Source organism: Hyperolius riggenbachi, chromosome 1 (assembly GCF_040937935.1).
Source record: "Hyperolius riggenbachi isolate aHypRig1 chromosome 1, aHypRig1.pri, whole genome shotgun sequence".
NCBI classification, from domain to species: Eukaryota; Metazoa; Chordata; class Amphibia; order Anura; family Hyperoliidae; genus Hyperolius; species Hyperolius riggenbachi.
This window is the reverse complement of record NC_090646.1, coordinates 345,090,336-345,104,855: the sequence shown is the minus strand read 5'-3', so window position 1 is coordinate 345,104,855 and position 14,520 is coordinate 345,090,336. Positions and strand designations below refer to the sequence as shown.

General features: G+C 43.8%; 1 protein-coding gene across 2 annotated transcripts in view; it reads right to left on the bottom strand.

Annotated features, from left to right (window-relative positions):
- Window positions 1-614: 614 nt before the first annotated feature.
- Window positions 615-14,520, bottom strand: part of LOC137512291 (serine protease ami-like) — a 32,915-nt gene continuing 19,009 nt past the window's right edge. For both annotated transcript variants that reach the window (XM_068234045.1, XM_068234046.1), the window contains exons 3-5: window positions 13,132-13,270; window positions 5,809-6,066; window positions 615-975 (exon numbers count right to left, since the gene is read on the bottom strand). In XM_068234045.1, the coding sequence (XP_068090146.1) occupies window positions 784-975; window positions 5,809-6,066; window positions 13,132-13,270 (589 nt within the window). In that variant the 3' untranslated portion in view covers window positions 615-783. The remainder of the gene's footprint in view (window positions 976-5,808; window positions 6,067-13,131; window positions 13,271-14,520) is intronic.

Here is a 14,520-nt window from a genome sequence, read left to right as displayed (position 1 = left end):
CGCGAACGCTAGTCTCTCCCTGCTTGTTGGAACGGCCGTCTTCTTGTGGAGGATTGAGACACAGATACCTGTCACCTAACCAGCCATTCTCTCTGGACGGGTAATGTATGAATGTTGACCCAGTTTATAGCTGATCTGCAATTTGATTATGCAGGATTAAGCAGCCGTCTTTGAACTGCATACATGTCACAGGATCTACTATAGCGGCTGTATCATTTGGATTCAAAGAGACTGCATGCATATACATCAATTACCAATGCAATTTTATGGAATTACTACTCTTGCCTCTGATAGACTGGATGCCTCCAGTTTTTTGACAGGAGACTGTCCTAATAGTTGTGGAAAGCTCATTTTTTTCACAGTTGATTTAATCATTTTTAATTTTTTATCATTTTTAAGTTTTGAACTAGCGCATGTTTTTGTTTTGGGCCCAACATTTTCTCTTTCCATTTAATATTCATTCGCTGTAGTGAATTGTATGTATGTTAATTGTAGATGGTTTAAAAAGGGTTAAGGACCCAGGAGACACATTTTGCTTGTTGCTTTAACAATAAAGAAGTTTTAATACTTTGCAAATAGCACTGTGGATTAAATTTTACTATAAGCAATACAGATAAGACTGCTGAGAGCTTTATTAGTATTTTACTGATTCCACCTATGTTCTATTTTCAGTTTTGTCATCACACGGTAGGTAGATATATTACTCATGTTCTAAACACAACAATACATTCATGCATAAAACAAAAAAGGATGTAGTGTGTGGCTTTATTGTGTGAGGTTGAATTAGATTTTCTCTTCTTTATTATGTTCTTTGGCAGACACTGTGGCATTATGCATGGTGCCATGGATCCAGGGTATGTAGGGATAGACACGGGTATAGATGCCTGGCCGCTTAACGTTTCCACAGACACGGAATCCAGAAGACACCACAGCCTCTTGTACATGAGTGCACAGTAAAGGTCCCCCGGAATCTCCCTGTCAAGCAAAAGGTAATGGTTTAAGAGTATCACCTTTGTAAAAAAAACAGACCTGCTAAACTAGGCTTGCATAATAAAGCAAGATGGCAGTTTTGTTAGAGAAATTATTGGAAGCAGTGATGTACAGTAGCTACAGTACACTACCTTGATAAATATGTTATCCTCTCCTGCTCCTTTTATGAACCTTTATAAGTGCAAGCATTTGGTCTATGCCTTCAAAATTGTACAGGCATGCAGTTTGTCATAAGAAGCCCATTGTAGCATCCCGCCTAGGCTGCACACTGCATGCTGCATTTCTCTCCACTTTTGTGCACTCTCTCTCCATCTAGTGCAATCTTAATGTCTTCCTTAAAACTAGAGATAGGATGAATCCCAAATTTCTTTGAATCCAAATCCAAAAAAGATTCTTGATTTTCTTGAATCTAACAAATCCTGTACATAAGAATTGTGTGATCCCTGTTAGTAGTTAGTAGTCACAGAGCCCTGTGAGTGGGTCAGAAGCCAATTTCATTGGCTCCTGGCCCTGTCTTTCAATGGAAGCAACTCCCATTGGCTTACATTGAAAGACAGGGTCAGGAGCCAATGAAAGCAGCTCTTGACTGGCTCACAGGAATTCTGCCTTCATAGAGACGGCAGAGTGGGTGTCCCAGAATCCCAACGTGCGGCAGTGACGGCGATTGCGCCGGGTATGTGTGGCGATTCGTCAGTGTTCTGCCATTTCTTGTACCAGTGCTCTCTGGTCCTTAAGGGGGCAGAGATTGCTGGTACTTAAGTGGTTAAAGTAACCCTGAACTCTTGCACAGGACACAAGGAAAATATAGAGAAATGCACCCTGTATGTATTTAGAGAGGTTAGCCTGTCTAATTTCCCCTCATTTGTGTATAATCACAAGTTGTAATTTAATCTCTACCCTGTGTCACATGACTGCCATGGCAGAGATGGCAGATAAGCTCATTTGAAAGCACAGGATGTTAAAAATATGTCTACTTCCATGAATCAGGAAGTAGAAACAGTGTAGATATATTTTAGGATTTGTATCAGCTGTAACAAAGGCATGTTTTTTTAAAGGTTTTTATGCTTTTGCGTATCTTTTAGAACAGAGAGGAGGTTCTGGGTTCAGGTTCGCTGTAAAACAAAGACATGGCAAGGCAGAGGTTAACAACTCGATACTAACCACTGTAGTTCCCAGATCCTCTTCTAGTCCCCTTGTGCTGGCCCAGACCATCTTCTTCTTGTTGCCATGCTCCTATACTTGAACAAGCTTCTCCGTACTGGGCATGCTCAGTGCATAGTCAGTAGAACTAAGTACTCATGCATGGAGGACAAAAGCAGTGCATGAGTGACTTCAATCTACTGAGCATGTGCAAGTAGAACGAAGTTGCACGCCCACAGCTCTTTTGCTTGCTATGTGCACAAGCACTTTGTGCGTGGCCACCATATTGGATAAGCCCTTGTCAATTATAATTAGAGTGACCCAGCACGGGAACATTGGGATGTAAGAGGATCAGGGAAGCCTCCAGACTACCCAAAGGCTTCCCACTACTGAGGTATTTATGGTTATTACATTTTCACTTCAGGTAAGCTTTAAAATTAAGTTTGTTTTCAGGTTTGTTTTAAAGTATTTAGTGCATTGCTGAAACATAAATCTGTGTTAAAGGACTTCCGAGGCCAAAATCCGGCCCCCAAATGTAAAAAAAGTTATCTACCTGTATGACTTTCTAAGGCACGGAGGACGCCGTCCGCGCCATTCCGCCGGGTCCCCGCCTCTCAATACGACCCCGAATGGCTCCCGACCCCACGGCCAGGGTCGGGCTCTGCTGCCTGTATAAAGATGGCCGCCGACCCTGGCCGCGGCTGCGCACTCCGCATGGCCGCTACTGCGGCTGCGCAGCACTAGGGCCAACCCCCCGATCCACGCTACAGGAAACAGCCTGTTGCGTGGATCGGGGGGTTGGCCCTAGTGCTGCGCAGCCGCAGTAGCGGCCATGCGGAGTGCGCAGCCGCGGCCAGGGTCGGCGGCCATCTTTATACAGGCAGCAGAGCCCGACCCTGGCCGTGGGGTCGGGAGCCATTCGGGGTCGTATTGAGAGGCGGGGACCCGGCGGAACGGCACGGAGGGCGCGGACGGCGTCCTCCGTGCCTTAGAAAGTCATACAGGTAGATAACTTTTTTACATTTGGGGGCCGGATTTTGGCCTCGCAAGTCCTTTAAGACTAATATTTTGGTTAATGAGTGTCCATTATTGACAACAGGAAGTGCAACTGTGGTGGGAGGGCTGCATAGAAAGAAGCTTTACCTTGTGAGATAAATGTAATATGCCAGAGGATCACTTTTGGGGGTCTCTAGTAGTATATGTTTCCTTGCATGATTAGCTTTGACGTATTCATTTAAAGGGATACTTAAGCCAACAGAAAAAAAAAAAAAGACGTCCTCTGCCCACACCGGTTCTTTACGATCCTCTGTTCCCCCAGCCACAGCTTAGTTTCGGTTTCTCCAACTTGCGCAGTCCTGGCCATGCGTATCTTTGCCCATGTTCACATCCGCAGAACGCTGTTGCGGAAGGGAACGCGAGCAAGGATATGCATGGCCAGAGCCACGTAGGCGCAGTTGCCAGCCAACTCCCAGTCAGTGAAACCGGAACTAAGCCATGGCAGGGGAACAGAGGATCATAGAGAACCGGTGTGAGTACAGGACGGCTGCAGGGGGCTGGTAGAAGCCCCAGGTAAGTGACATTTTTTTTAGGTGGCTTAAGTATCCCTTTAACTCAAACAGCACTGGTATTTTGCATAGAGTGCAATGTAAACTGCTATGAGGATACAGAGATTTTTTTTCTACATACATGTTTCTGCATTTGAAAATGTTTGCATTCATTTTATTGGTGAAGTTTCCTATGTGCTTTTGTGAATTTCAAATATATTTGTATGCAAAAAATCACAATGCAAATCTTTTATGACTACCAATAAAGCTAATTAACATTAAAGGGATTGTCCAAGGAGTTTAAAAAAAAAAGATCCACTTACCCGGGGCTTCTTCCAGCCCGTGGCAGCCATCCTGTCCCTCGCTGCAGCTCTGGAGGGCTCCCGGTCTTCTCCGCTGCAGAACCCGACCTAGCCAGGTCGGGTTCCGGGTCGGCGTCCTCTGCGCTCCACGGTGCGGGTCATGTGGTCCGGCCGACGTCATCAGAACGGTACTGCGCAGGCGCAGAACTACTGCGCCTGCACAGTACCGTCCTAATGACGTCGGCCGGACCACGTGGCCAGCGTGGTGAAGCGCAGAAGAGGCCGACCCGGAACCCAACCTGCCGAGGTCGGGTTCTGCAGCGGAGAAGACCGGGAGCCTCCAGAGCTGCGGCGAGGGCACAGGACGGCTGCCACGGGCTGGAAGAAGCCCCAGGTAACTGGATTTTTTTTTAACTCCTTGGATGTTTCCTTTAAAAATACATCTAATTTACATCAAACTCACATATGGTTCTCTGTACAAAATTTGATTTTCCTGTGTTTCCATTGACTTGTATTTACACAAGAATCGCACATTTAGAAAAAAGCAGAGCCACCATCTGAATTTACAACAAAAAATTGTACATGCAGATTTGCAAATGATCTGAAATACAATGTGATGATAGCACTGAAAAAACTTACATGTGCGGCCATTGCTTTTTCGCAAAACACAAATCACAAAACAGTGCCTGTAATTGAAAAAAACTGAACTATTTGCAGAGGAGCATCTTATCACTCAGGCCAATCATTCTCCAGCCTAACTACTTCCACTCTCATCTCTGCCCCACCAAGCACGGGAGTATCCACATATCATGTGGCCCTGCAGCAAATCTCTTGATGGGCTACAGTCACATTATACAACTCCACACACCTCTTATGAATCAAGTCTTCCAGGGTCATTTGAAGGTGGGATAGGGGTGACCAATGGAATCCCAGCTCAATCTCCTCCCCCACCTATTCCTGATCTCTTTGTTAGCTCCATACAGCGACCTACAGTATTCCCCATATTGACAGCTGAGCAGGTCCATTCAGAACTGTAGAGCCACATCATTCTCTATGTAGCCATCTCCCCTGCACAGCTGGTGTGGTGCCGTGTGGCTTGAGGGTGTATTAAGGCATAGATGGCCACAGAGGAAATGTTTCTCCTGTGAGCAATAGGGATTGTACATGAACGTCTCCACCATTTTCTTATACTTCCTTGTGACAGTCACATCACATCAACAATGGTGCTACTACTGATATCTTTATAGGGAACATAATACTACACATTGGTGCTATAATTCAATTCAACTGTAAGTGTTTGGGCCCCTGTGTATATGTTGTCCCTTCAGGGCACGTTTTCTTTAAGAAAATGTAACCCATTCCATCCGGGTCAGATTTACATATTGGGAGCCAATAGACACAGAAGCTTTGGCACCCTAAATGCTGCCCTCTGCTGAACCTGCAAATGCTTCCTGGCGGCAACGTGGTTTCTCCCCCAGGCAAACCACTCCGCAAGCGGGCTGGCTGCCCCCACCCCTTCCCATGCCTGGCATGCCTACACCCACCACCCTGGAACTGCACTGATGTCACCACCATTAAAGCATAGAGAGCAGGATGGGCAGGTTTGATAGTCAGTCACATACACACCGCCTATCCAGCTCTTTATGCTTTGAGGGCATTGATGTCAACGCAGTCCCAAGATGGTGAACACAGGTTGGCAAACCAGTGACAGCCACCTCTCAGCACACTGGCATCTCTAGGCTTGTGTCTAGTGTGCCTAGTGCTAAATCCAGTCCTGCATCCCATCATTCCAGTACTCCGAACGTCTACTGCAAGCAAAAGCAGACACTTACCTCACATGAATCTTCTTTACGGCTTCCTGCACACATCATGTTTTCAGTGATTTCATCTTGGTAGTATCCCTTGCCATTGCATATTTTTCTGTCGATTATTGGTACCATCACTTCATACAGCTTGTCTGGTTTCTTTCCTGTAGTTTTAATTTTACCCCAGCCAGCTACTAGGCAAAGTCTACCAGCCTCAAAGTCTACATCTTCAGATTGTAATGTTACAAACTTCACTTTATTGCTTTCAGTGACATTGTTTGCTAACTGAGAGACAAATAGGAGAAAAAATAGTTAATTTATTGTTGATATAAGCTCTGTGCTCAAATATTTAGACATAGCAAATAATGTGACAAATGTTTCTCAACAAACATGTTTTAATTTGCGGAATTGGTTTATAAATGTTTATTTTTAAGATCACAGCATAGCAAGCATAAAAGCCTAGCTACATAGCTAGCAGTGGCAGAGGGTGCAACATTGAAAGACTACATCTCATGACAAGGAACCTATACATCTGGGAATACACAAGTTTTTTTGCCAGACAGATGGCTCGATAGATCATTCCTGACAGGTCTGATCTGAAAAACGATCAGAAAATCATTTGGAAAAACGATCAGAAAGTAAATCTGCTGAAAACAATCATTGTGTATTCCCAGCATAAGGCTGGAGGGCTAAAAGAGGCCCCTGGTAACTAAAATAGAACTTGTTCCCCCATCTTAGGTATACTTTAACAATTGCTTTACCTCTGCTTACAATCCTTTCATAAACTGTCTGTCTTTGAAAGCCCGTTTTGGTCGCTGCATCTGTGATTATTTTTGATTCAGTATGGTGAGGGAAGGGATGGGTGGGCAGTGAAAACAAAATGTGCATTGGGACCCATGGCTCTGTAGCTACGCTACTGATAGCAGTTAGCCAAAGTACCACAGCAAAGAAAGCCTTGCTAGCCTGGTTAGGCCCGCTGGCTCAGCAAGTCTGGTTACCCTAGCAAGGCAAGACAGTCCAGTCAGCAATCTAACGAGATAAACCTTTGAGCGGCTGCTTTCTGGCTCCCGACTGCATTTGGTCCTCCATCTTCTCTGGGCAGACCCTCAAGTGTTGCAATTTCAAACTCACATCACAGGGAATGTGCGTCACCCCCGCAGCACTTTAAGCTGCTGCAGCAGCGGATCTGCCTGGAGAAGATGGAAGAGCACATACAGACAGTGGGATAGGGAATAGGGATTTACCAATGTAGTATTCTGCTGTGAAAAGTATTATGGCTTAAAGAGAGATCTGAGCAGTTACTGTATGTCACAAAATATATAAATGTACTTGACCATAGGGAAGTTAGTAACTAGTGTGGTCCATTGGGGGGGTTGACAGGCATTACTTACCTTCATGGGGACTGCTCCCTAGCTCTGTCTGTATGTGCCCCTCCATCTTCTCCAGGCAGATCCGCTGCTGACGCAGCTTGAAGTGCAGTGGGGTTTAGGCACATTCCCGATCGGTCCATTAATTTTGAAAATGCAACACTTTTGTGTCTTCCTAAAGAAGATGGAGGACTGAATGCAGACAGAAGCAAGGAGGCAGCGCCCCAAAGGTAAGTAATGTCTGTCAACCCCCTTGCACAATGGCCCACCCTAAATACCAACCTCTCTTATTGTCAGGTTTGTTTTATATCATTTGTGACATAGGTGCTCAGATCCCTTTAAGCCACACCACTTTTCACAGCAGCACACTACATGGGTCAATCTTTGCCATGTATCTGAGTTCAACTACAAGCTGTTATGTGTGCCAGTTAGAAGCCCTCGGCGAACCTTAAACCATAAACTCTTTTCACTTTAGCATCATCTTCCTACTGAAAATGCACTGATTGCATTTTTATCTGGCATTATTAAGCTGCTTGCATGAAGTATAAATGTACATTTAGAGGTATTTCAATTAGGTAGAATAGAACATGTAAAATGATCAATAGAAATGGAAAATGTTAACAGAGATCTGGATGAAGGAAATGTAAACATCTTCACATGTGATTGTTTGGTGATCATCACATGATCATGTGTTACTTCTGCTTCCTGTTTCATCTTACATGATTTTGTATGTAGTAGAAATCATTTAGAAAAAATGATCTTTACGATTAACCCATCATAGGGATCAATGGAGAATTTAATGACCCAATTTCATTAAAATAAAAAAGACAGCTGTTGTATCTTAATTTTAAAGTAACACTATCGATTAACATGTTTATTTAACTTGGGATTGAGAGAGGTCCTCCTGAAGTGCTGGTAAATACTGATGTATACATTTCATTTGCTTATCTCTTTTGTTTACTGTATCAAATTCCTTTCACTCTTAACTGAGGGCAGTCTGCTCTAATCTGAAGGCAGTGTAAACCGTGAGGGGAGGGGGAGTTCCCTCACAGTGTATTTGTTAATCCTGTGTGTGTGAGAGAAAGCTCTGAGCACTGCAGCTGCTGTGTCTCTGACTGCATTGTCTGCAGAGAGCAGAGGAAATGTAACGTATGTGCAATGTAAACATTTTTTTTTCACTTTCAACTTTATTGTCAGTAAAAGTAGTATTACAGAATGGGCAACATAAACATTTGTATGTGAAAACGGACACCTGACAGGCTTTTCATCTTACTCTGCTTTAATATTACGCTATTCTTAGCATGTTAGACTGCAGAGATCTACCTCTGCAAATGAGACATTCGAAACGTAGCTAAAATCTACACACAATGAATTAAAGCTTTTGCCTCTGATATTTAACATGCAAAGTAGGAAAATGTTTACACAGCTACTTAGACGTTATTCGTACATTGTTATTTTATAAGACTTGGTTTGATAGTGTTCGTTTAAAAACACCAAAAGCTTATACTAGTCTGGTCACTAATAAGTTATTAGTGGGCATTTGGAGACACCTATACACATTTCACAACAAAAAAACGATTTAAACTTTCGTAGTATGGATACAAAGGTGCCAAAAGGATAAAAATATCTAAAATGTTTTAAAATTGAAGAGGTAGTGGTGGACTTACCTCTTTACCTATAAGCAATATATTTTGATATGTTTTAATATTCTGTTTTATGATTTTGATGTAAGTCTTACTTAGCCACCTGTCTCTCACCTGTATTATGTACTCCACACTCATTGCCTGAAGAAGCGGGGTCACACCTGCAAAACGTGTTGCATTATCCGCTGGATTATGTAAATAAACTTGTTCTATTGATTACTATATTGGCAATTCTTGTGTCTGCTTGGAGGACACAAGTTCACCACTACCTCCTCAACTTTTATACATGTTAGATATTGTTATCCTATTTGCGCATCTGTATCAATACTACGCTATAGCAAGTCCCCCCTTGGTGAAGGGGTGTTATCCCCTTTTTTCCTCATCTACGGAGAGCGACTTCTGAATCCTGAGTGGGATCAGGTCTATTCTCCCCACCTGTCTATTCAGTGGTTGCCTTGAAGCAACCCAGCTTTGTGAGTATAGCTTATTTACTCTACCATTTTCATTCCTATTACCAGTACTTACTACACTATATCTGGCTCTTGGTGTCCCTATTCTGTGTTTTATTTTAAACTTTCGCTTCAGGTGACTTAATTTGCATGTGTGTACAGCTGTTTATGCTGATATGGGAAAGGAAGGTAATAGTGGGGAAAGTGGAGGGAGCAAAAAGACAGGTGCATATCCACTTGTAAGTACACCTATCCATAATAAACTGTGACCAGTTTATTGAGTTGATGTAAATTATTTTCTTATTTTAGGCAAGTTTATGCATCTTGGAATCTGACTAATCAAAATCACCATTTACTGTGTTTGCATCAATTCATAATTATTAGTGTATCATTGACCATATGTAGACCAGAGTATTCAGTTTTAATATATGAAGTTGGATCTCCCACTTCACTCCACCAATAGTGTAGGTGATCAAAGCTAGGGTGATAAAGTATCTGGCTAGACAGTGCCATATCAAGAGTCTAAAGCAGAAAATGACACAGCATAGTCATGAATTGCAAGTGTCTATTCAGTTGGCAAATGAATCCAGTTACTGGACCATCACCTAGAAATAAGGCAATATTTAAAGGACACCTTAAAGTGGATCCGAGATAAACTTTTACTCATTGCATAATTGTGCCCCTTCCATATAGTTTATTCCTCAAGCCAAATATTTTTTTTTGCTTTAATACCCTAATTCCCTATAAACTAAACAAGCTTCCCCCACAGCTCCTCCAGTGCCTAGGCCACACATTCCCAACCCGTGTGTCGCAACACATTCATGGTATGTATCGCCGCTTGCTGTCCCGCTGTCTCTCCTCACTTCTCCCCGCCTCCACTCTGACTGTAGTAAGAGCAGGACTACAAGAAAATGGCTGTCAATGTTCATGAATGCGGACATCCGCGGCCATTTTCTTGTAGCCCTGCTTTAACTGCAGTCAAAGCAGAGGCGTGGAGAGAAGAGTGACGTCAGCGCTAGAACGAGTGGAGCTGGTGAGTCAGCCTCCACTGCCAACACATGCCACTGAGGGCTCCTACACCTGATTACCTATACTTGAGGCATCTATGCCTGGCTACCTATACGGGGTCCACCTACACCTGACTTCCTATACTGGGATCACCTATAGCTGGCTACCTATACTGATGCACCTACACCTGACTTCCTATACTGGGATCACCTATAGTTGGCTGCCTATACTGATGCACCTACACCTGACTTCCTATACTGGAGGCACCTATGCCTGGCTAATTATACTGATGCACCTACACCTGACTTCCTTCCTATACTGGGGGCACCTATGCTTGGCTACCTATACTGAGGGCACCTACACCTAACTTCCTACACTGGGGAAACCTATGCTTGGCTACCTATACTGATGCACCTACACCTGACTTCCTATACTGGGATCACCTATAGCTGGCTACCTATACTGATACACCTACACCTGACTTCCTATACTGGGGGCACCTATGCCTGGCTACTTATACTGATGCACCTACACCTGACTTCCTATACTGGGATCACCTATAGCTGGCTACCTATACTGATGCACCTACACCTGACTTCCTTCCTACACTGGGGACACCTATGCTTGGCTACCTATACAGAGGGCACCTACACCTGACTTTCTGTACTGGGGGCACCTATAGCTGGCTACCTACCAGGGGCGTACCTAGAAAGCCCCGGGCCCCCCCTGCAAATAAAAATTCCGCCCCCCAGGGCCCGCTCGGGGACTTTTTGGGGGCAGGAGAGGTCGCAGCATAAGAGGAGATCTGTGGCCGCAGATCGGTGGGGAGGGGGGAAATTCCCCCCCCCCCCTCCCTCACCTCGGGCTCTCCTCTTAGCGCTCCCCTCCTGCAATCAATCATTGGTGGTGCTCGTGGCAGCCGCGGCGGCGGCAGGCAAGCTGAGCACATACCTCCTTCTGGCCGGTGTGCCTGTCTCCGATCACTAAGTGCTTTATGGAACTTCCTGTGTAAACGGGAAGTTCTATGAAGCGCTTAGTGATCGGAGGCCAGAAGGAGGTATGTGCTCAGCTTGCCTGCCGCCGCCGCGGCTGCCACGAGCACCACCAATGATTGATTGCAGGAGGGGAGCGATAAGAGGAGAGCCCAAGGTGAGGGGGGGGGGGGGGAATTTCCTCCCTCCTCACCGATCTGCGGCCACAGCTCTCCTCTTATGCTGCGACCCCTCCTGCCCCCAAAAAGTCCCTGAGCGGGCCCTAGGGAGGCCCCGGGCCCCCCGCGACGGCGGGGGTTGCATCCCCTATTGGTACGCCAGTGCTACCTACACTGAGGGCACCTTCACCTGGCTACCTACATGGAGAGCACCAACACTTCGCTACCTTAACTGAGTCTAAGGGCGTTTTTTCGGGGGATGCACAACGGCTTAATCGCGTGGTGCAAATTGTCGGTGCTGTAAAATCATTCCAAATTTGGGGGGGGGAGGGGGCGGGGGGCTAACCATCCCTATTAATATTTCTGAAATGTTCCAGCCTTTATTTTTAAGTGTATTCAGGATAATGCACTCTTTCATTCATTTTGTGGTTTTTATTAGTATTTTTTTATTGTACATATGTGATGTGTCACGGAGGTTTGAGCTTTTGGTGTGATGTGTCACACCTTCAAAAAGGTTGGGAACCACTGGCCTAGGCATTCTGAACCCTGTGTAGCAAATGCTCATAGGAGCACAGTCTGGGGAGGAAGAGGTTTTTCCCAAAGGAGGTGGAGGAGGTGTTACCAGCTAGAGATTTCAGAGGCAAGGGGGTGGAGAGGGGAGGAGAAAGGGGTGGAGTTTTCACAGGCTGAGGGGTAGAGATACAGAGCTGCTTCCCTGTGTGATGACAAGCAGAATATGTATGAAAGATCAGCAGGATGCCAAGCAACGGATATTGTTTACAAGGAAATATATATGTCAGCCTCCATATCCCTGTCAGTTAAGGAGTCCATTAAGACTACACAGGGAGGTCTTTCTGGAGTAGTGCTTGGATCCTTGGTTTACCTTGGATCCTATTAATTATGAGAGCTACAAGTTCAAACTATGATTTGGCTTCTGTCTTTGCTGCATCAAGGTGGTAAATGCCTTCCCAGGTAAGCCACCTATGTTGTACAATAGAGTGACATGTGCAACACTGTGTTCTGCATACTTATTTGTACTTAACCAGAATTAATTCTATAGGGTTTCTTAAAGAGGAACTGTCAGCCATACTATCTCAGAAAAAAAAACACATATATAAGTAGATACATACTTGCTCTACTTACATAACATGTGTATTGCACTGTCTATGTTTTCATTTTAGTGATTTTAGCGATTTTTCTACATTAAAAAATAGAAAATCCTTCTTAGCATTTCCTGTTTTAACTGTGGACATTTTGAAGCCAATCCTGATGTCATTTACTCCCTTACTCTCATCTGCCTGATTGTGTATGCCTCCCCCCCCCCCCCTTTTCACTATAGAAAGTGCATTGTCTCATCATGAGAAATATTGGCCAATCAGAGAGGAACAGATGTGTGGGAGGGGAAAACTGGAGGGAAAGAGACTTTAGCCAATCAGGCTGCATTAGGTAAGTCTGAGGAGAAGTAGAGAAGCAAAAAGGGACAACCAGCATGCCCTGCAACTTCCTTTTTGTGTACCAAATTTTGTGTTTACCAAATAAGAGTCAGGTAAACTGGGGAATGATCATTTATCAACAAGAAAAGTAATAGTGATTTTAACTTTTGGATTGCCTGGTTAGCATCCTTATTACTTGTTTACCAGATAAAAATAAAGAATTGATTTTTTATTTTATGCCCGACAGTTACACAATATCACATTCTGAACTGAAGTGGTTTAAACTAGACTTAATCTTACCTTCAATAGAAGGAGGTCATGTTCCTTGGTTGTTTGATTGTACAGAGGATGAACAACCAGTTTCACAATGTCAATAAGTAACCTATCAGGGTCAGAAAGAGAGTTGGACCCTAACATGGCCTGGAACGTCTGATTAGGACTGCAAAAAAAACATATTGATTGTTATTTTAGTTCTATGATGCACTGACTTGACAATAATGGTCATAATTTAACTAACAATTACTCCTATCTGGCCAAAGTTTTGTGGAGGGTTTGTTGTATGCCCTATGTTGGTAATAATGCTCTACAAATGGTGTTCTTATAAAATGGAGACAAAATGCTTTTTTTTAACTTCAACTAAGATGCTTTTTTTTAACCTTAAAGAGGAACTTCAGCCTAAACAAACATACTGTCATTAAGTTACATTAGTTATGTTAATTAAAATAGATAGGTAATATAATCTCTCATGAGGGCAGCCATCTTTTTGGTTGAAAGGAGGTGACAGGGAGCATCACAGTTCATGGGGTGATAGCAAGGACAAGAAGTTAAAGTGGATCCGAGATAATTTTTTACTCATTGCATAATTGTGTTCCTTTCATATTGTTTATAGGGCATCCCTCAAGCCAAATGCTTTTTTGTTTTAATACTCTAATTCCCTATAAACTAAACAAGCTTCGCCCACATCTTTTCAGACTGCCTTGGCATTTTCAGACAGTAGCAAGGGCTTATGGGAGCTCAGTCTGGGCAGGAGGGGGAGGTGTTACTAGCCAGAGATTTCAGAGGCAGAGGGGAGGTGGGAGGGAAAATTAGGTTTTCACAGGCCGAGTGTTGGAGATGCAGATCAGCTTGCCTGTGTGTAATGTTTACAAACAACGTGGCTACTGCCATTGTATCACAGGAAGAAATAATCATATTCTGTTGAAGCTGTTTGCAGCTAGATTTGCTGTGTAAACTATCTAAACTTTAGATAAGATATACTGTATAGACAAGTTACTTGTTATAGTTCGTTTTTCATCTCGGATCCGCTTTAAGGTTAATCTCTCCAATCTAATGGTGGTCTCAGAGACAGGAAATTAGGGATTATCTCTCCAATCTATAGGCTTTCTCAGAGACAGGAAGTCAGGGTTTATCTCTCCAATCTAATGGCTGTCTCAGAGACAGGAAGTTAAGGTTTATCTCTCCAATCCAATAGCTGTCTCAGAGACAGGAAGTTAGGGTTATTCTCCCCAATAGAAAAGAAGAGGGTATGGGAAGAGGTTGCTCAATCCTAATGTGGACAATACCTATTTAACATATACATTGATCACTCACTGTACCACCTAAATGTCATTAGAAACCGATGGGGAAGGGGATGAGGGAAATAGAGGGGCATGCAGTAAGTGTACTTGCATGAATACAGACAAATTATTT